At 39.5% G+C, this 23,644-nt stretch overlaps 1 protein-coding gene across 6 annotated transcripts in view; it reads left to right on the top strand.

Annotated features, from left to right (window-relative positions):
- Window positions 1-23,338, top strand: part of LOC143284775 (hepatocyte growth factor receptor-like) — a 231,207-nt gene extending 207,869 nt beyond the window's left edge. For all 6 annotated transcript variants that reach the window (XM_076591767.1, XM_076591766.1, XM_076591762.1 and 3 more), the window contains one exon: window positions 21,331-23,338. In XM_076591767.1, the coding sequence (XP_076447882.1) occupies window positions 21,331-21,526 (196 nt within the window). In that variant the 3' untranslated portion in view covers window positions 21,527-23,338. The remainder of the gene's footprint in view (window positions 1-21,330) is intronic.
- Window positions 23,339-23,644: the final 306 nt, after the last annotated feature.

Here is a 23,644-nt window from a genome sequence, read left to right as displayed (position 1 = left end):
GGCGGATAAGTGGAAGTCCCAAGGACACTTGGAAGAAGTCATAGTCAAATATGTAACCTACCTCGAGGAAATGAGACCTGGACAAACCCCTAATCAAAATACACAAACCACCACCCTACCCAACACGTCTTTTGTTATCTGGATGTGGAACACCTACACAACATATATCAAAAGTTGTGCAACAGGCCATGGCCCATCTGGTCTCACATCTACAGTATTAAGTGTTGGACAGCAAAGAATTTCTTGCTAAACTATTCTACATCAACGACGCAGTAGCCCCACTGCCAGAAAACGCTTGTTTAGCAGTATGTGATGTTATTTCTATATTCCCAAATGTTAACAACAAAATGGGAATACCTGCTACTCGCCAAATGTTAGAGAAGTGGAGTTGACTTCCGCCCACCGTCGAGGACAGACGTGTTTCGCGAGAGCTCTGATAGCACTGCATTTCGAGCTCACTTCTTTCTCAGTAGGAGAAAGGGAAGGAGAAAGCGTGCAGTGAATGCAGTGTCGTATGGCAATGGAGTAGCGAGAACTCGACGTTAGGCGAGCGGGGCGCAGTGTGCTCAAGATTTATAGAGATATGAACTTTTAATTTCTGCAAATTACTCATCTTTCTGTTTAACATTTGTGATGGCAATTACACGCAAAAATAATGAGCACACAACTATTTCTAAGTATTTTGGGAACAGAGGAGGTGCAAAGAGGAAATCGTCGTCGTCATCGACCAGTGACCTGTGTCTTTGTCCAGAGCAAACAAAAGATAGCAGCAGAGCAAATCAAAACAGTAAAAAACAGAAGAAAAATACTGAATTTACAGCAGAAGAAACAGAAGAAATGGCCTGGCAGGAAGCTGTCTACGAACTAAAAGCTGCTTTGACGAAACTGACGAGCAAAGAGGATATTCAGCAACTAAAAAACGAAATTACTGAAGTGAAAGAAGAATTCAAACGAATTGCTGCTTCACTAGAGAACAAAATGGACAAACTAGAGAGCCGAGTTTTTGACATCGAAACCGAGAAAGACAGACTTGCGGCCGAAGTGAATCAGCTGCGAGAAGAGAATGCCAAATTCAAGAACCAGCTCACACAGAACTCCAAAGAAATCGACATCCTAAGAAACGGCATCAACGTCCAGGAACAGCACGGAAGACAGTGGAATGTCCGAGTCTTCGGCAGAGGACTGCTTGAAGAAGTGCCTCAGCATCTTCACAGAGAAGCTGGAGGTTCCAGTGTCAGCCAGCGACATCGAGATCGCGCACCGCTCCGGGAAAGTCGGCGCGGGAGCAGGCCGACCCCGCCCCATCATCGTGCGCTTCATGTCCAGGGGGAAGAGGGGGCAAGTGCTGACAGCCCGCCGCAAGTTAAAGCAGACAGGCATCACTGTAGGGGAGGACCTCACCCAGACTAACTACAGACTTCTAAAAAAGGTCAGTTCTCACTCCGCGACTATGGCCGCTTGGTCGTCCAACGGCAAAATCTTGGTGAAACTGAAAAATGGAAAAACTTTGAAAGTTGACACCAGTAAGGACATTGATGTGCTTTTTAGAAAAGAAATGCCGTAACTAGAATCTGTCTGTTGAAATAGAAAGGGGTGCGCGGATGGGTATGAGGCCTGTGAGTGTGAGGGAAGGTGAAATAGCCATAATCATATTAGGTATGAACTGCTGTTGGCTGCTGCAGAAATGTGCAACATTTCATGAATGACAAAATGTGAGCACATTAACTGCGCTGAGGAAGAGAGGGGGCGGACGGGAGCAAGGCGAAGTGGTGGGGTTACCTATATTAATGTTAGACGTATGTTCTGCCTGTTAGCTTAAATTGGAATCACCTTATTTGGGTTTTAGAAGTGACGGTAAATATCATTGCCTCCCTCTCTCTCTCTCTCTCTATCTCTTTCTCTCTTCCCCCCCCCCCTCTCTCTCTCTCTCTCACTTAGATATGTGTAAGAAAAACCTTACACTCTGCAAACATTACTTAATCTGTACAGTAATCCAAATGAATGTTTTGTTTTGAAAATGAGCTGAAAGGAATGAAAATCCCGTTCGAGAAAGATGTTCGAAAATTGCAGATTGAACAAAAAATAGTCATTTAATATTATTATTAGTTATACCATTTTTTATATTATTTATTTGTTAATTTACTTTATATTTTTTATCTTGTTTTTAGATTCGTTTTATAGCGACTGTTAACATTTTTGGTGCATATAACACTGACATTTGTATGCTAGAAAAAATGATAAAAAACAAAACAAAAACATAAACATAAACATCAATACACACACATGCAAATGAGCATATGCATGTACGCACTTACACACACACACACACACACACACACACACACATACTTGTACACGAACTCACACTCAATGCTATATACACAACACACATATTCAAACACATAGAAGATACATGTCAAGGCAGATATCCAATTCGATATTGAAAATGAAAACAAAAAGGAAATACTGCTTGCTGATCACCAATTTGTAAACTATGTTGAATATCTTAAAATGTGGGAAACAATTGGATGGTTGAAATTCTCCTGTTGTTTACTTGCAAGAGGATGACTATCAAACTGGATGTATCTTTATGATGGCCAGCACATTGACCCGATATTGCCGAAGTTATGCTGACATGTAACATTGAATAGCATCCTATGCTTAAGTCATATCATATCAACATGTAAACCAGTGGCATTCGCGTGTGCGGACACACACACGCACGCACGCATATGACACGCACTCATACACGTACATGCACAATCACTCACTTTCTCTTACTTTTGGTCTGATTTGATTATCTGATTTGACACGGTGTTGTTGTATATTTTTGGTTTCATATTACGATGATTTTACTATTGTGTTACTATGATGTATATATTTGAGCAAGGAACTTTTTTTTGTTTTTGATTTGTTTTGCGTTTTCTTTTTGTGTGTGTGTGTTTTTTTGTTTTGTTTTGTTTTTGTTTTGTTTTTTTGTTGTTGTTTTTTCCCAAACGCACCACAGGCACAGACACACTCAAAACACACACACACACACACACACACACACACACACACACACACTCCCTCACTCACTCACACTCACACACACACACACACACACTCAAACGCGCACACACTCAAACGCGCACACGCACACACATACACACACCACCGGATACGACACACTCAATGTGCACGAGGTACAAATAAAAACTTGAGATACAAAAGATGATTATGCCATTTGATGCAATCCTGTTGAAATATTTGAATGTTCTAGTCTCATAGTGCCATGATATTGCCATGGTATTGTTATGACGTATGCATTTGTGTAACACTGGAGATGTGTATATGCCTTTGTTTTTGTTCCTTTTTATAGCCCCTTGCAACCATAGATACTCACATACAAACAATCACCCAACACGACATGCTCAATAAATGAGGTACAAAGACAAATCTTATGATACACGAGATGGTTAGCTAATTTCATACAGTGTTATTTGATTATATGTTTGGTTTCATATTTCCATGATGTTACCATTGTGTAGCCATGACGTACGATTTATCTGAATGTATGTATATCAGGTTTTTGTTAGTTTGTTTTATTTTTGTTCTTATTATTATTATTATTTTCCCCTTAACCCATCACACGGATACACTCACAGGCAAACATACATACAGACACGCGCACGCGCGCGCACGTACACACATATACACGTGAGTGTGCACATCGGGCGTTGGAGAGCAGGGGAGGGAGGGGGAGAGGGAGGGAGAAGGAAATGGGAAGGGAAAAAAACGTGAAAATTTTGCGATTGCAGTTTGATGAGCTTAGCACTGATGAGACGAGAGTTCACAATGAGCGGACAGTTCGTGACTAACACATACACGCACGCGCGCACACACACACACACACACACACCACACACACACACACACACACACACACACACACACACACACACACAGGAAGGGGGGGGGGAGAAACGTATGCGAGCTACACAAGCAAGGAGAAGAAAAGGAGAAAGAAGTAGCTTTGCACTTTGGTGAACACTTTGTTTTCCCCGTCTGAGTGGTGAGTTCACAAGGAACGAACAATCCGTGGTGTGCATGCAAAAAACGAGAGAGGAACAGGGAAAAGAAACCGCGAATGTTTTTAGGTTACCATTTCTGTAGCTTGCAACTGTTCACTCGAGAATCATATACACGGAGTTGTCGCAAATTGTACTTTGTGATGTGAAATTTGGTGTGTATATCTATTCATTCATCTATCTGTTACTTTTTTTTTTTACGTCAAACAGAAATTTAGCATGTGAGAATGTAAGTATTGTTAATGTATTTAAAATGCAGCTGTGGTGATTACAGTAGTGAAAAAGTTATTGGCTTAATGTGATATTTGCCCTGTGTCGACCAGTGCAATTTGGTTGTCCATGCTGATGTGACTTTCCAAATTATGTGGCACAAGCCTTCAAATAAGCATTCAATTAAGCAGGGCATTCAGAGGAAAGTCTCTCTCTCTCTCTTTCTCTCTCTCTTTTGTTTTTGTTTTTTGTTTTGTTTTGTTGTTGTTGTTGTCGCTAGATACCCCCATCCCCACGTCCTCATTGATGATTTGGATTATGAAGCGGAGGAAAAAAGATCACACACACACACACACAGGGGAGAGGAAGAGTGAGGGGAGAGAAAGGGAAAATGAAAATAGAAAACCGCGATAGAGGGGTTGTGGACATGTCTCCTCTTCCATCACCAGCACCTTTCCTACATTAAAACTTGGATGCTGGTGTTTGGCGGAGATGCATGCTGTTTGTTGTTTTTTGTTTTTGTTTTGTTGTGTTTTTTTGTTTGTTTTTTGTTTGTTTTTTCTCTCTGTACTCTTGGCTTTATATATGTGTGTGCATCACACACGATCCAGTCTTTTTTTTTCTTCTTTTTTTTTTTTTTTTTACTCGATGGCGAACAATTGACGGGTAAAAAATCCTAAACCTTCGTGCAGGAATATGATTATACTAGTAAACTTTTTTTTATTTTTCTGTACTTTTCGGATTCCACGGAATCAAAAACAATTTCACTCTCAGCACGGTTTTGGCCCTGTGCAGTCAGCTAGGTTATGGGCGACAGTGATGGTGTGTAAATGTTGATGCTATGCCCCTTTGTATTACTCTTACTGTACACTGTGTTGTTGTTTTTTGTTGTTTTTGCGCCCATCGCTTGCTTGCGCTAGTCAATCAAATTGTCACTTTTTGTTGTTGTTGATATTTTTGTACTATGGTGTCATTTTCTTTTTTGAATAATTGTTACTTGTCTTATGTGATTTACTTTTCTATCTCGGTCTCTACTTCTCACGAGTGGATGAATATTTTTTGTTTCCTTTTGCTCAGTTAATTGATTTTAGTATACACATTCTTTATTTCTATGTTTCTTTAACAGAAGAATATGTTATGGATGGAAATCACATTGATTCTCTGGAAGAAAGGGAGTGCGATGTATACAGACCAAAAATACCATTTGTCAATGCGTAACCTTAAGATATCATCTCTAAACTGCCAGGGGTTGGGACATTTACAGAAAAGGAAAGATGTCTTACAGTATTTAAAACAAAAGCAATATTCGGTATACTTTTCACAAGACACACATTTTACTAAGAAGATGGACAGACAGATCAGGGCAGAATGGTGTTGTGAATGTGTTTTTTCGTCAAATAATTCTAGATCACGAGGGGTAGCTATTCTGTTAAATAATAACTTTGAGTTTCAAATACAAAAAAACGATTATAGACATTCAGGGTAATTACATATTTCTGCTTTAAAAAAAATATCTAACATGGAAATTCTTTTGGTCAGTTTCAGTAGCTCAAGGAGGCGTCACTGCGTTCGGACAAATCCATATACGCTACACCACATCTGCCAAGCAGATGCCTGACCAGCAGCGTAACCCAACGCGCTTAGTCAGGCCTTGGTCAATGTGTATGGACCTAACAGAGACGACCCTATATATATATTTTTTTTAAGAGATTCGGACAAAATTGAAGAACAAGCTATTCAGAATGTAATAATAGGAGGCGATTGGAACTTAGTTATGAATCCTAGCTTAGACTATTACAACTATAAACGTGTAAACAATATGGCAGCACAAGAAACAGTAATAAAGATGATGGATGACTTACAGTTAGTAGATATATGGAGAGAATTAAATAATGAAGTTTTAAGATACACCTGGAGGAGACCAACCCCATCACAACAAAGCCGTCTTGATTTCTTTTTATTGTCTGACAATTTGATCACCAACGTTAAGGATGCAGATATCACTTATGGTTACAGAAGTGACCATTCTTTAATTACAGTTGATCTACAATGTAACACAGAACCCAGAAGAAAAACATTTTGGAAATTTAATTCATCTTTACTTAGGGACAACGAATATGTAGAGTTAGTGAAAGAAACAATAGAAAAAGTAAAGGACCAATATGCAGTGTTACCGTATGCAAGAGAAAACGTAGGCAAGATACCTAATAATGAAATTCAGTTAACCATAAGCGATCAACTCTATCTGGATGTATTATTAATGGAAATAACTAAAACAATATCTGTTGGTATAAGAAAGAAAAGACAGCTTATAGAAAAGGAGGAAACTCTAGAAAAAGAAATACAGCGAATCGATAAAGAAATAGATGCACATAGTTTAGCCAGAGAATATGCAGGAGAAAAAGGAACTGGTACAGCTACGAAAAATAAAATTGGAAGGCATCGCTTTAAGGTCAAAAGCAAGGTGGGCATCTCAGGGTGAAAAGAAGCCTAAATATTTTTGTAATCTGAAAAAAAAGACATTTTGTAAGCAAACAAATGTTGAAATTAGTTACATCTCAAGGTAATATTTTGACGGAAACAGACGAGATCTTAGCAGTTACATTAAAAGTTTGCCCAGTCTGGATGAATTTGAATCAGAGCAACTAGAAGGACTTATAACAAAACAGGAAGCCACAGAAACACTAAGAAGAATGCAAAACGGTAAGTGTCCAGGCACAGATGGAATGACTAAACTTCTATATTTTTTTTCTGGAAAGACATAGGGGACTTTGTAGTTAGATCACTGAATGAAGGTTTTAAAAAGGGAGAACTGTCAGTTACACAAAAAGAAGGGATAATTACATGTTTACCAAAGGGAGATAAACCAAGAGAATATTTACAGAACTGGAGACCTATTTCGTTGCTAAACGTCGCTTATAAGATAGGATCTGCATGCATAGCTAATAGAATCAAGAAAGTTCTACCAAAGTTAATACTCGAAGATCAGACAGGTTTTATTCCAGGTAGATATATTGGTGATAACATAAGAACCCTGTATGACGTTATGCATTATTTAGAAAATGAATATCGTTCAGGCTTGTTAGTATCAATAGATTTCGAAAAAGCATTCGACTCATTAAATTGGTCATATATGAACACTGTATTAAAAGCCTATGGATTTGGCTTATATTTATGTAAATGGATTCACACCTTTTACAAGGATAGAAAATCATATGCCATTGTGAACGGTAAAGTATCCAAAGGCTTGAAAATACAAAGAGGATGCCGCCAGGGAGATCTAATTTCACCCTATCTGTTTGTATTATGCTCAGAAATCCTGGCGTGCAAGATTAGGGAAGATGAAGAAATTAAAGGCATAAATTTATTAGATACCATATTTAAAATTAGTTTGCTGATGATACAACATTCACATTAGAAGGAGATAAAGAGTCGTATGAAAAGTTGTTTGAAACACTAGAGGGATTTGAAGAATTTTCAGGGCTAAAAATTAACTATGATAAAACATTAAATGTCTGGTTAGGAAGAATGAAAAACTCAAAACGCCGGTATCTATTGGAAAAGAAAATGAAATGGAACTCCCCCAAATATAAACTTTTAGGCATTTGGTTCACAGAAGATCTATCAAAAATAACTGAAGTGAATACAGGAGACAAATTGATAGAAGCTAAGAGGCTTTTAAAGATTTGGTCAAAACGCATATGTGCACCCCTTGGTAGAATTGCTATTTTAAAATCACTTATACTTTCAAAACTCATTTACTTGTGGATTCTTCTTCCCAATCCCCCGGACAAAGAGAGAAATCAACTACAGAAACTGTGCTATGAATTTATATGGGATGACAAAAGGGATGACAAAAGAGATAAGATTAAAATAATATATACAGTACATAATGTTGGAAATGGAGGTTTGGGTATTCCAAATGTACAAAAGTACATAGAGGCTCTAAAAATATCATGGATTAGGAAATTACACACAGGAACAGCAAAGTGGAAAAAAATAGTCTTAGTCAAATCCCCAGAAATCAACTCCCTGGATCTGTACGGACCAAGAAAATTTGTAAACACTGAATGTAATAGTTTCTGGAAAGGTGTATATTGGGCATATGAGAATTTTACAAAACATGTTAGGTTAAAAGAAGCACAAGAGGCACTCGTAGAACCACTTTTTCATAACCACAAATTTAAAGTCGGTAATAAGACAGTTTATTTAAAAAAACTGAACAAGTAAAGGTATTTTTCTGGTTAGAGATTTTGTAGATGAAAATGGGTGCTTCCTTAGTCATAAAGATTTCACAGAAAAATATGAGGTTAAAGTTAATTATTTACTGTATATGGGATTTATACGTTCCATTAAAAGTTACCTGCGCACAAACAATATTACTATCACAGACAAAACTTGCAATAAATAACCAAAAGCACTGCAGATAATAGCTAATGTTAAGAAAGGATCTAAAATTTATTATGATATATTACTTGAACCAATTTTTCTATACAATATAAATTCTTTTATCAAGTGGGAGCAAAAACTAGACACTGCAATACCACTATGAAACAAGTGAAAAACATAAAGGAAGTAAGATTGAAATGGTTCCAGATTAGAATATGTCATGGTATATTGGTTACAAACAAAATACTAAAAAAAATGGGAATAACAAATAGCGACATGTGCAATTTCTGTAAAAATGAAATAGACACAATTCAACACTACTTATGGCACTGTACATTTACTCAGCTCTTTTAGGGGGGACTTAGAGAATGTCTTGAAGGAAAAGTGTGAAAATTGTGCAAACGTAAAGTTTAATATAGAGTTAGTATTATTTGGAAATGATGATGATGTCACAAAAACAGGTGAAATATTTGACTATATCATTCTATTGGCGAAACATTTCATTTATAAATGCAGAATAAATAAAATCAAACCATGTATGAAGTACTTCCTAACAGACCTAAGAAACATATATAAAACCGAAAAATATATACACTCGATGGAAATGATGTCCATAGCATTTTCTAGAAAATGGTACCCATACATAAAAATGATTGAAGGCAACGAGGAGGAGTAAAGACAACCACGAATGTAACGTTTGTTCTTTTATTTATTTTCTTTTTCCTTTCATTTATTTACTTGTTTTATATAGTGCATGTGACTTTTTTGTTAGTTTTTTCTCTGTATGAAGACAGTGTTGTGTTGTTTTCCTGATTTGCAGTTTAGGTGGTGCACAGTGGCAAATATTGTTGATTTCAGATGTTGGTTTTGTATGTCCGTCTGTATGTATTAAATGTTAAACTCGAATAAAATATTTATTTAAAAAAAAATGTTAGAGAAGTACTCCAAATCCATTGAACTTACCAACTCAGTGCATTATGGAGGCTCTGCAAGTTTCACTGGATTATGACGCCTGTCAGTACACATCGCACGATGGGACAGCAACATTTCCTACATCAAACCATGGAACGGCAATGGTATCACCGCATTCATGTGATTATGTGGACGTATTCATGGGGAAGCTTGATGCTAAGCTGGTTGACAGTTGTCCTGTACCGCTTCTCTCATCCCTCATCCCATCAGAGCAGCAGGATGACTTTAGGCATTTGGACTGGAGCAGGTATACGGATGACGGAATCACTATCCTGTTAGATCCTGCTCATGTGGGAGTCTTTGAAAATCACATACAGTCTCTCAGCCCACCGAACATTCAGTGGACGGTATCCTGTGGAAAAATGTTATCTTACCGTGACATTTGCTTGTCTATGCTTGAGGGAAAGATAATGACTGGTGTGTACAGCAAGAGTTCTCATTCTTACTGTTGTGTCGAAAGTTCTCAACTTGTTGTCATTAGAATTACCTGCCTTGACGCTCAAGGAATATAGAGGGCGTGAGAATAATAACAACGGTCAGGGCCACAACAGCTGACAGTCTAGTTTGTTTGTTTATTTCTTTTCAGTTATTAAATATTCTTCGTTACACACGAGATGTGTTAAGCTTATTATTTGTCCGAGCGACAACACAACACTTACCTGCCACCCACTAGTTGCCATCCTCTTCCAGTGTTCAAGGGCCTCATTACAGGAGTGGGGACAAGACTACGCATGATATGCAGTGAAAACGACCTGCTTGAGCGTAGAATTGATGAGTATGCCCGCTACTTTGCCTTGGCAGAGTGGAATTTTGACAAGGCAAAATCTGATCTGGTGAATGGTGCCAGAAGAGACAGGAGAGAACTGCTGACTGCCACCAGAAAAAGGAAACCGAAGAAACTGGCTTGAGTCACTACATTTGATCCACGATTCCCTTCCAAATCAGAAATCATCAAACGTAACACCCATTTACTCTATGCTGACCACCAAAACAAAGAAAATTTTCCCCAAAACCTGATAATTGCAGCAGAAACATGGGCAGTATGTACAAACCCTCTGTCCCCAGGCGTTTTTTGCGGTTCATGGCCCTGACAACATCCGAGGCTTCTTCAGATGCAAGGCACCTCGCTGTGACATATGCAGTCATGGTCACTTCACAAACCATGTCATTTCTCCTTGGGATGGAAGACGCTGTCAGATCAACCAACACCTCTCCTGCACCACGCCAAACTTGGTCCATCTATTGACCAGCAGACTACACCCGGAGGCACAATGTGTGTGATGCTCCTGCGATCTTAAGAAGAGATGGGCAAACCACAAAAGCGACTGCAAACAGGTGACAGCGTTGGAACAGGTCAACAAAGTAAGAGCTGAAAAGAAGAGAACTGTTCTGGATATTTAACCTTGGGACAGTTTTTGTTGGACTGAACATGAGAAGCGACATCCATGGGTTTTCATTGTGAACCCTAATTCGTGGAGTTACCAGTCTGGTTTGTCGTTGTGGTTAAACACGATCACTGAAATATATAGAGAGAGAGCGAGAGTGAGAAAGAGAGATGTGTACATAGACAAGTGAAGGAATATTTAGAACATGAAAAATTTACGTAGTCATGTAGGGTCAGAAAGATGACGTACAAAAACTACGTCACCTCTTATAAGGGTAGTCTGTGACCAAGCTGCCGGGTGGCAACGAAAATTCAGATTTTTTTTTTTTTTTTTTTTTTTTTAGTTGGTTTTTGACTCACTTGTGTAAACAAAGTGAGTCTGTTTTAACCCGGTGTTCGCTTCTCTCTCTCTCTCTCTCTCTCTCTCTCTCTCTGTGTCCGTGGTAAACTTTAACATTGCCATTTTCTCTGCAAATACTTTGTCAGTTGACACCAAATTTAGCATAAAAATAGGAAAAATTCAGTTCTTTCCAGTCATCTTGTTTAAAACAATATTGCACCTCTGGTATGGGCACACACAAAAAAATTAAAAGAAGCCAGATTATATGCAAACTGAATTTACTGTTATATTTATATTTTTTTATTCTCTAAACTTGGCACTTTGATCTGATATTCTGACACAACAACAAGAGCAGTCATTTTTATCATTTTTTGTTCAAACAGGAACTTCTTTTGCTAAGCATGGAAGTTATATTTATTTTTTCATGTCTTTGTTGCAGATAGTAAAAAAGGGAAATTAATCTGTAATTAATGCTAGGGGGCTTAATTTGCTTTAAATTGATCTTTCTCATCTTAAACATTACATTTTGAAATTATACTCAATACATAAAACGCTTGTGTGTTTTAATCTCAGTGTACAGGGCTTTCACTATGTTCATTCGCCCATGTGGTCTTTTTCGGAAAATACTAAAATCAGTACGACGAGTGGACTTTATTGATCTATTGCCTGATCCCTGAAGGGCAAAAATCAACTGCGTACACATATTTATACATATTCAAAGCGCGTGCTCATATAATTCGCGAACGCGAACGCGAACGACGCCATTTTGCTTCAAGTTGGTCACCCCTGTCGCCACGATGTAACCCACGGTCTTCTCCAGGTCGTGGCGGTCTCCCCAAAGCTGCGCCTGTAGCTCTGTGCCCCCTGGCCAGGTTTGACGCCGTAGAGCTTCATGGGTTGGGCAGTGTTGGAGGATGTGTTCAGGGGTCTGGGGTCCAGTGCCACATGGACACTCATCAGTGTGGGCGATCTTCATACGGTGAAGGTGACTCAGTAGTCGGCAGTGGCCAGTTCTCAGTCTGAAGAGGACTGTCTGCTGGTGTCTCTGGAGCTGGTGGATTGGATCGACACCACTGTTTGCACCCAGCCTTCTATTCCACTGGTTCTGGTATCGGTTGTGGATGATGGTCCTGGCCTCTCTGTAGGTCACGGGGTGGTTGAACTGCTTCATTTTGCTGCCTGCCTTGGAGAGAGCATCGGCCTTTTCGTTCCCCGTGACCCCACAGTGAGAAGGAACCCACTGAACAGTGACAGTCGACCGTTTTGAAAGGTCATGAAGGGCTGCTTTGATGTTTGTCAGCTGCTGTTCGTTTCTGGTTGACTGGAGTCCCTGCAGGAGAGATCTGCAGTCAGTGAAGAAGGCTATCTTTGGTGGTGGGTTGACTGACGTCCTGAGGCCTTGTGCAGCATGGAGTAGTGCTGCTGTCTCCGCTCTGTAGTTCGAGGAGATTCTTCCTGTGGGGAAGGCTCCAGGGGTCAGTCTTCCATCTGTGTGCCTGATGAAGATGCCTGCTCCTCCATTCTTCACCGTGCATACAATATTTGATTATTGATTTTTTTTTTTTTTTTGTCCTAATCCCGTTTTCACCATCCAGCATCTCAGACACACCCTTCCAATAATATGTTTTTTCTTTCTCCAATCACTGACACTCATCCTCTTCATTTTACATTTTGTACTCATCTTTTCCACATTCTGTTCTCTCTCTCTCTCTCTCTCTCTCTCTCTCTCTCTCTCTCTCTCTCTCTCGTAGTCCCCTCCCTTCACCCCCCCTCCCCTCCACCTCAACCGCCCCCATTTTCATTTGAATATACAGAAATGATGATTTCTAATTACTGATGAAAACCATCATCACCATGATAGAAATGAAAATAATCCAAATAATAATATGTTAATAATATCATTTATTTTCAGTCAAATATCATCATCATAGATATCATTTATTTTCAGTCAAATAAAAAAAAAAATTATCATCAACATAGATGAACAGACTGTAAATAAATAAACGAACAAGACAGTTTCACCTTCATTTGTTAAGTCTCGCTTTATTATTTTATTCTTACTCATTTCCTGTTTCTCTCCACTCTATGCACTTGAGAATTGATAGCAGCAGTGTGTACGAGGGAACGGTATGACGTGGTACTAGTAGTAAAGGAACATGTTTATCACAAAGAACTTGTCACAGTATTGTTTGGCTACGCATGCAAACTGTCCAGGAAGGACAAAACCTCCCCTTGCCTTATTTCTCGGTCTGGTCATGATGATTTGGCCAAAATTTTGTTCACTGTCCGTTGTTGTAAAATATTGCAAAGGTGGAACCGTTGGTCTAGACCTGCAGCATTCATGATATGTTGATTGGAGTGCCATGTCCTTCGCTGCTGAAGCATGGCAGACCTGGTACTGTGCGCGGTGAACACATCCATGTTTAAACCAGCGCGTGCCAGTAAACAGTGTTGCGGTATTTCTCTTGAATATTCATCATGGGCATGTGCGATAGCATATTACTCGAAGAGGTGAAGGAAGCTGCTAAGTTGTATTCGGAGAAAGATTTGTATAGAGGCCTCATCTTTGTGCACAGAATTCATCACTTACTGAATAATGTCCTCGAACAATCATCAGAATCAGTAGATCTTCTTTACATACATTCCATGATGCATCAGTTAGTCTCAAGTCATGGCCTTAGTGGTCGGCGAGGCTCTAAGCACCATAATTTCATTTCATTTCATTTCAGTCTCAAGTCACACTGTGCATTAATATTTCTCAAGTACCCAAACAGAGGTCAGCTTCCACCATTATTTGAAAAGAAACAGTTGGAGTTTTCGAACGTACGAGTGTTTGTTTTCAAGGAATCGATAATGAGTAGCAGTATATTTTTTGGAATGTCACCCATGATCAGTCAAATTGTGATGAACCTTCTGTCTGCACAATGCAAGAGCGCCCCAGAAAGAACTGAGTTTGTCCGGAGTGATCATCGTGTAAATTAGCCTCGAAAATGTGTTTGATATTTTGTTACCATTTATCGAAGCCGACCATTTTTGTCCGAACGCGGTGACGCTCCTTTGAGCAACTGAAACTGAAAACTGAAGCTGAAATGGAAAAGACAAGAAATATTTTAGACAGATAGATCCGTATTATAGTCGTAAAACTATGTAACGCTGATCGATATGGGCTGCTTAAGATAAAATTGCTCCGTTTCCTGCTCACAACTTCCGATTCGACAAATACTCCTGATAATTATCAAAGATATTATTTTCATTGTTATATGTACTGGAATACCCAAACCTCCATACCCCTGCCTCCTCCTGCACCATCGGCGATTTCAGTTTCGTTGTTATTGTGCAGCAGGAATCACGTGAGCTGTGAAGGGTTTTGATTCTTGTTACATAACCAGTTGTTTGATTGATTTATTGATCGACATGATGATATATTAATCGAAAGGTTTCAAAAGTAAAGATAAAACTTCATTGTGCTGCATGATGTAACATTCACCGACAGACCTTTTTTTGGTTCACGTTGGTGTTTCGGGTGTGTGTGTGTATGTGTGTGTGTGTGTGTCTGTGTGTGTGTGTGTGTGTGTGGTAATCTTGAACAAATTCATTTTCTCAGGAAACACTTTGGTTTGTCGACAACAGATTTTGCTTAAAAATAGGGAAACAAAATCAGCATTCTGATTATTATGACAATGTACCCCATGAGAAGGGCATAAAAATCAAAGAGAAGCCAAAAATGTTTCTAAAGTCATGTTACTGCTATATTTATATTTCTTATTCTTAACACTTTCATCCGGCAGTCTTACACTCTGGTTAATAGCAGTCATTTTTATCTTTTTTAGTTCAAATAAGCGCGTCTTCTGCTTCGTATGAAAGTTACATTGATGTATACTTCTGCCAGGAGAAGCAACATTGTGCTGCTCTCTAGATTTTATTCGGAGAATAGTTAGTGCCTAGGACTCGTCACTTACTGTCTAATGTCTACGAACGACAATCAGAACAAACAAATCTTTGGTCCAGAATTTGTGTATTAAACCTAACTCGCACTACGCATTTCACGGATTCCCACAATGAGTATTGAAGGGCATCTTTGATCAGAGTGGCAGGTCCTTCTTTCTGCATTGTATACAGTGAGAGAACGCGGTCCGATCTGCCGATCAATAATCATATTTTTTGCCAAAAGAGGGGTGTTGCTGTTTTTTTTTTGTTTTTTGTGTTTTTTTTACTCACTTGTGTAAACAATGTGAGTCTATGTCATATAACCTGGTGTTCAGTTTGTGTGTGTGTGTGTGTGTGTGTGTGTTAAACTTTAACATTGCCATTTTCTCTGGAAATATTTTGTCTTCCAATATTAAATTTGGCTTAAATATAGTAGGAAAAAATCTTCACAGTCATACCAATAATAGGTTGTAAGTCTCCCGAATTAAACCGTATTTCCGGATCATTAACAGTTTATTTCGTTGAGGCTACTTCTGGAGTCCAAAAGCGCCATTTACCCTTGCCGGAACGTAGACCATGCTTGGTAAGAAGACGGCATGACATCGTTTTACTTGTTCGCAATAATTTATTGCAAGAAAAGAAATACAAATTGTGGACAGAACATATACAGTGACACTAACTACACCATCGATATACTGCATATCAATATTCTAAAGTGGATACTGAATTAACTGGAATGAACATAAAATTTGAATCAAAGCGTTTCTTTCATTGTAGATTGGTTTGTGCATTTCATTGTAGGTTGGTTTGTGCAGATCTGTGTATGTTGCAGTGTGTCTGGGGCGATTTCATCGTCTCCTGTACGACCGATTTACAAGAATTTCTTAAACATTCTAGATGTGTCAAGAAAACATGATTTAAACTGTGTTATTACTTCATATACAATATTTCTATCACGCTAAAATAGACCCATAGCTTTATATATTAAATTCGGTTGAGTGACGTCAGATGCGGCGTAGCGTTGGGGATTAGACGACTTGTTTCTGAACAGAACATCCGTGGTTCGATCTAGCTAGCAGGCCCTTTTTTCGAAAGCTTATGAATGTTTGATACATGACCCATTTTAACGATTAATTTTTCTGAAATCTCTTTTTTCTCGTGATTCCTTCACTGGATACAACGTGTGTCAAGGCAAGGCAAGGAGTTTATCTCGTGTGCCCCCTGGGGGCGTTGAAACATTACACACGTTCACCATCTACACACATCCAATAAATACAAAAAGAGTGATGTCAAAAACAAGAAGTAGGCTGGGCTCATTCGTTCAGTCACTTTATATACACATTGACAAGTACTATTTCACTCATAATACAAACAAACATACAAAAAACAGCAAAAAAAATCAATTGGAAAAAAAAGCGTATCAGTTGACAAAACATTAATAAAGAGAGCTGCGAATAGCAGAAACCAAGGATTTAAGTTTTAACAGTATTCTTTTGGGTTTTTTTCAGAAAATAATTGGTGGAATTTAATGGGGTTTGGGCGGATTCTATAATACATAGATAAACATTTTTGTCTGATGCTTTCAAAAAATGAGCGCACAAACAAATAGTGAAACTCATCAGCAATGTCGTTTGTGGAACATTTATCACAGATTCTTTCATTTCTGGGTAAATTGTCAAGACGCAGTCTAAGGATTATTAGTTGTTCTAAACTTAACTAACTCAATTACACAATTATTTGGTAGCACTGTAAAATAAGCATCTTGGCCAAAGTTTGGTTTAAACATCCTGTAATTAATATACATAGTATTGTTATCAACATGTCCATACCAATCTTGCAAAAATTTATCTTTTAAACAACGTTTTACTTTCTCTTTGAACCATGTGGGATGCACATCAAAATTGTGTTGGTTCAACCAGAAACAACTTCATCCAATTTCATTCAATACAGTATGAATACTTTTCAAGTATTGGTTCTGATGTACGTTCTCATTGTATAGACTAAAGAGACATCTATAAACAACCGAGGACAGTTTAGACGTTCTTTGGTTAAACCAAAACACTAGCATTCTGGATCCAACAGAGACAGACACGGGAAATTTATCAGTTTTACCAAAACCATGAATGATGGGGTGGATTGTCTTAGTTTTATCGATATAAAAAATCAGGAAATGTTCTTACTTTGCCCATAGAAAATACTACTACTTTACACTTCTTAGCATTCAGCTTAAGCTTCCATTTTTCACAATACTGTCTCATTGAGGTAAGACCATTCTACAAACCGATGGCTGTCTCTGAGAAAATCACAGTATCATCTGCGTAAAGCAGAACAGTTTTAAGAAAATATTGCAATCTTGTTCACTCATACTCATTTTCCTAGCCTCATCAGTTATGTTTTCTAATCCATCTAAATCTTTTTCTAAGTGGGATTTCATGTCGTTTAAAACAAGTGAGTCTTTGAAGGCCTTGCCTCTCTTGTTTTGTTTTGTTTTGATACGATTTATCGAAGTCGAAAATCTGTGATAAAGACAGGGACAGTTTGAGACTTTGCTCTATCAACTTAAAACAGTGAAATGCTAATCAATCTGACGTGCATTTTAAAGATAGAATTGCTCTGTTTCCGGCACAACTTTTAGTTCGACAAACATTCGTTTCTGATTGTGAGCAAAACTTTGATTTGGATTGTTATGTATGTAGGGTAATTCAGGGCAAGAAGCCCAGTCAGGGTAAAACGCCCACCCCCAAAATATCGGAGACCATGGTACACAGCGAGCCAATGACACTTACCGTTTCCGCTTGAAAGCCGGGAAAGCACCCCAACATGGAGGCCACTTAGAAGTCAGCTATGTTTTCCACATGCATTTGATTGTTTTCACCTTGGTTTTTGTAGAACCCAGGCTGATGAAATTTCGATGCCAGTGTCTGTTCTTCAATCAAACAAAATTCAGTAATATTGTACTGTAAAGGAGTGTATCAGCCGTTGAGTCGTAGCGTTGAAACCGATTTATCTCCTTTGCTTTTTCCTGGAAATTTTATCATCTAAGTGTTTTCAAACTGGGGCAAAACGCCTACCAGTGGGCCTTTGCCCCCTGTGATTTGGTGTTGGGTTCACTATTGGTTTCCCAACGCAAGCAATGCTGTTCAAATGTGGGTTACTGCACCGTAAAAGGCAAAGTGCGTTCATGCATGCGTGCGTGTGTGAGAGAGAGAAGAGGGGGGTGAGGGGGGGCAGGTTTACGTGCAGACACACTGCCTTCAGAACAATCACCAAATGGCTGCCCATTCCCATAACCACATCTGGGCCTTCATTGTGTTCCAGTCAACAGGTCAGGACCATTCTTCCTGTCCAAAAACTGACATTCAAAAGGCCAGTGGGTATACAAAAAAGCAGAATCAGCGGCCATCATAACATCTCCACCGTAAAAAAAGTATACATTCTCGAAAAAAGGCATCTGGAGTGTATGCCGCCAACAACAGACCTCCACAATTCCCTATCCTCGCTGTGTCCTTACCTGTGTCTGACTCAAGGTAAGGCCCATCTTCTTGGTGTCTGCCTGTAGGTGTCTTCGTCAAGTGTTTCTGAGTCAGCATATCTTTTTCTTCCTTTGGCGGTTCCATTTTAGGGTCTGTCTGGTGAAGCTTTACGATGATTTTCGTCGTAGTGTTTGCCTGATCCATCCTCAGTTTCTTCTTCCAATTCCTTTCAGCTGACAATAGTGTCTTCTTCCGTAGGTCGACGTTGCTGACCTTGTGTTGCCAGTGGATCTTGAAGATTCTTCTCAGACAGCTGTTGATGAATATCTGCACTTTGTTAAATGTAGTCTGTTTTCATCCTCCGTCACCTAATACCACACAACAGCACATACTTCACGTTGGAACTGAGAAACCGAATTTTTAGTTTATTTGAACAGCACTCTGGAGCTCCAAATGTTCATGAGCTGTATTAAGGCTGCTCTGGCCTATACAATGCTTGCTTTGAATCTGCATCTGCACCGACCTGCTTGTCTACGGTGCTTCCATGATAAGTGAATGATTCCACCTCATCCAGTATCCTACCTTCGAGTGTGACTGGCTCAGCACTGGTTGCATTTGTTCTCATGATCTTCGTCTTGTCCCTGTGGATGTTGAGGCCTACATGAGGCGATGTGGTGTCCGCTACTCCTGTTTGTAATGGGACAGCAGGGAAAGATCATTCGCAAAGTCCAGGTCATCTGTCTGCTTCCATAGTGTCCATTGTTTCTTTTCTGTTCTGTTAATGTTTTCAGAATACAAACAGTGACAAGTAGGAATAAAAACGTAAACAGGCAGTTTTGCCTGACACCGGTTTTGACCTGAAACTGTCTGGTGAATGAATGTAGATGACACTGCAACTCATTCAGCAAAGAAGACTTATTCCGGGAAATAAATGTCACCTAAACAACCGAGCAGAACGGTTGATACAAGGAAGAAATCTGGAATAACCGTCAAAAGAAAACTGGAAGAGGTGAATGAGGAAGAAGAGGATTGGCCATGTTCAGTATGTCGTCAGCCATGTATGATAGTCTGTCGTTTTCGACTATGGCCATCAGAACAGCAGAGGAAGTAACAGCTGCCCCGACTATCTGGCTAGAACTTTATTATAGTGGAGAGTGTCTTGCCCAAGTTAATCCCCACTCTCGGCCAAAGAGGATTTTAGGACAGCCGGCATTGGGACCGAAGGCCAACTAACCCCCAAGGCTGCAGCACTGAGAGCCGGTGTAATTTTGCCTCCTAGTTTGAGAGTCATAGTCCTTCACAAAAAACTAAGCTGAAAGTGGTTTCCCATTACATTGGAGAAACCATTGATAATACAGCTCTCACTTTGCTGTTGGTCCAACTGTAAACTTTTGTCAGTCTGTGATATAAGCTTATACTTGCTGTCCTCAGCCATACAGTCGCATAAATTCCTCGTGAAGTGTGGGTTCAGCAACTTATGTGCCTCCAATTGGTGCATGAAGAACGTACCCATAGATTTGCCCAGTTTGTATGTCCTAACTGCGATTCTAGTGACACTGATTGATTTGCAAACCTGGATTCTCAAGCTTGCACACAGAGAGACAGATAGAGAGGGAGGGGGAGATTTGCAACCAGGTTTTTTTTAATCATTTTTATTGTAGAATTTGCTTTTGACGTGATTATAATAGAATTGTCTAGACTAAGAGCGTGCTTATGTGATTACTGGAGGTGAAGTGATAAGCTGAATGAATGAAGGCTTTGTGACAGTGATATGAGAGAGAGAGAGAGTAATGAATAGGCTCTAAGCATCGCCAATTTACTGAAGTAGGCCAGTTACAATCTAAATGAAACGTGATTTATACCTTTTTCAGCAGTAAGTTTGTAATTTGATAGAGGAGCAAAACGCCCGAAATGTGGCGGCAAAACGCCTACACTAGGCGCTTTGCACTCACGCGAGGGCGTTTTGCCCCATGTATGGGGCAAGAAGGTCAAACCTTTTTTTTAGTTGATCACCTCTTACGTATAATTGTTTGTTTCAAATTTCGATTACTTGGGATATGTTATAGCGTGGTTGGGCCTCTATCGTTTAAACTTGGTTACAAAGTGTTTTGGCTTCAACAAGAAGAGAAATCAGACTTCTCGCTAAAGGGGGGCCTCTTGCCCCGAATTACTTTACTAGAACTCCCACACCCACGTGTCCCCGCTCTCCTTCCTTCCCCGGCATTTTCGGTTTTGTTGTTATACAGCAGGAATCGCGCGTGAGTCTTGAAGGTTGTAGCTCGTGTTTCCCATTTTTCTGTCTGCGTGTGAATAATATTTATACATGTACGTATTTCTATAGAATTATGCCAGTGACTCTCTTACCACAGATTCTTTTATGTGTGCTTGGGTCATATTGCACACGGAACCTCGCTTATCGTCTCGTCCGAGAAAACTAGCACCAAGCCCACCAAAATAAGGGATTAACAATCCTGTTCCTTACTCGAATCGAATGTGAACACTCGCTTCCTTTTGTGGAGCGTTCTACCAGTAGGCCACCATTTCATGCATGTGCTGTGTGTGCAGATCAGCCCTGATGGCATCCTGTTGGAACGCTTCTCCCGACCAGCGTCCAGATTTCCGTCACCTTCGCCAACAACTGCTACAACACACCACCACCAACACAGAGAACAACAGCTGCGGTAATGCCGCCATAGCAGCCCTTCTCCAGCAGTCAGTGACAGTGGTCTCGTCAACAGAATACTTGCAAGTTCTTGAGTGAAGAGGGAATATAGTTGTGCGCCTATTGAGTGGGAATTGTATCTGCTGGAGGGCGGGGTGAGAGGGAGGTATTTCTGTGGATCATTGCGTCAGTCAGACTGGCAGTTGGGTGTATGGACATTACAATCAGACATGCACCCGAGTTGAGAACATCCCTGTCGAGCATGACAGTGACGAATAACAACATTATCAACGTCGTCATAGCCATCATTATCGATTATCCTGTCACTAAAGTAAGACGAAGGGTGAGCCATTGTTGATGCAATACCTGCGAAAGAACTACCGTTGATAACCACGGGAGGATTCGACGGTATCTACTCCTTTCAAATCACATGGCCATGTGACCCATGTTCCAATGAATCTCGCATCAGTAACTCAAACAGCCCCGTTTGAAACAACTATAACTGTCTCTGCGATATATATATATATATATATATATATATATATATATATATATATGTGTGTGTGTGTGTGTGTGTGTGTGTGTGTGTGTGTGTAATCTTACTCACTCTGTTGCTATTACCAGTATGGAGGAGTAGAACGGTAGGGTCGGAAGGAAAGGGGATTACCACAGCCACATGGCACATTTGAGAGTTTGCATCTGCAAATGACTGGCCAGTTGAAATCATAGAGAACGCAACGTTTTGTTTGTTTCTTTGTGCCATGTGTATAGCTGGGGATGTGGGTGTAGGTATGTGTAGGTGTTTCTGAGTGTTGGGGCTCGTGGATGCCCATACATGCGTGAAATTAATATTTCTGTATATCTCAGGACTGAAACCCTACGTACATAATGTTGTCGTGTGACTTTCTCAGACAACTGCTTTTGTCTGGTCAGGGAAACCGAAGAGAACGGTGTTGGCTTCTTTCCTAATGTCTTTTCTGAAGCTGGCATGATTGCCGATTTTACCATACCAAGTATCCAGTTTTGGTGTTGCTTTGCTTTCTTTACTTGCATCAGTTTTCAGAAGGTCCGAAACGTGATGTTGGAATATTCAGTAATCAAAAATAAGATACAGGATCCTGCATAGAATCTGTAACATTTGACTGGATGAATGTTGATATGAACCTATAGATAATATGTCACGTTCCACAAACAGCTATTTGTTTAACCCTGAATGCATATGTCTATATCATATACATAAACAAAGTTGGTTTGTTGGTTCAACAGAGCTCCAAAGCTCCAAAACAGTTGTTGCCATTATACACGTGTAAAATGCTTCCATTTCTAGCCTTTCCGCTATTTCCTATTCATTTACGTGCACACTGCATTGAAGATGATATGTAACCAAAGTCTCAGTTTTAATTTTGTGCTTGATCGATTGATTTGAAAGGGATGTGGGTGGATTAATGAGAGTGGAGATCGGGACTTTCTTATGAATGTTCATTTTATTTCGGGCAGATTTTTGTTTGTTTTTAGGATTTTCTTAATGCTTGTGCAATTTTTCATATAAGGCGTGGTGGTGCTGCAACTGACCTGAATATCTGCGCCTTTGGTTTAAAATGGTGATGTGAAGGCATCTCCGTTTGTTAATGCTGACTGCTGACGAGTGATTCCTTTCTTATTCATTGTCATTGACAGCCGCTGTTTGTTAGTTGCTGACTGTTGCCAGTGCTTGTGATTTCGCCCATGTGATGGGTGCTATTTATTTCATGTCTGTCAACCTGTGAGGTTGTACTGAAATAGTCTACGTTAATGTCATTCTTCCTCTTTACTTGTCATGATCTTTCGCCCCTGCTTTAAGTGAACAGAATGTAATGCTAATGTATACTGTTAATGATCTTCATGTATTTTTTAATAAAGTACAGCAGTTTCCTGGTTTTGTCTTTATCCGCAATGAACAGTGAGAGGTTATCTTCGTTAGTGGCTTTTTTCTCATATAATTGCATCAGTCACTTGGACATGACCACTCCTGCTCATGAGAAGTGAAACACGTTAGAGAGAGAAAAACACAGAGAGGAAGACATGCATACATACAAATCGAAGCGGCACAATGTGCCTTTCTTAACAGAGTCTAATGATTAATGTGGAAATATGTTCGTTTATTTCCCATTTTTCTTAAATAGGCTTCATGAATCATGTTTTAGTATTCATTTGTTAGAGAAATATGTAATTGTTTTC

This window comes from Babylonia areolata, chromosome 8 (genome assembly GCF_041734735.1).
Source record: "Babylonia areolata isolate BAREFJ2019XMU chromosome 8, ASM4173473v1, whole genome shotgun sequence".
Lineage (NCBI taxonomy): Eukaryota > Metazoa > Mollusca > Gastropoda > Neogastropoda > Buccinidae > Babylonia > Babylonia areolata.
The sequence above is the reverse complement of the archived record's forward strand: the minus strand, read 5'-3'. Positions and strand labels throughout refer to the sequence as shown.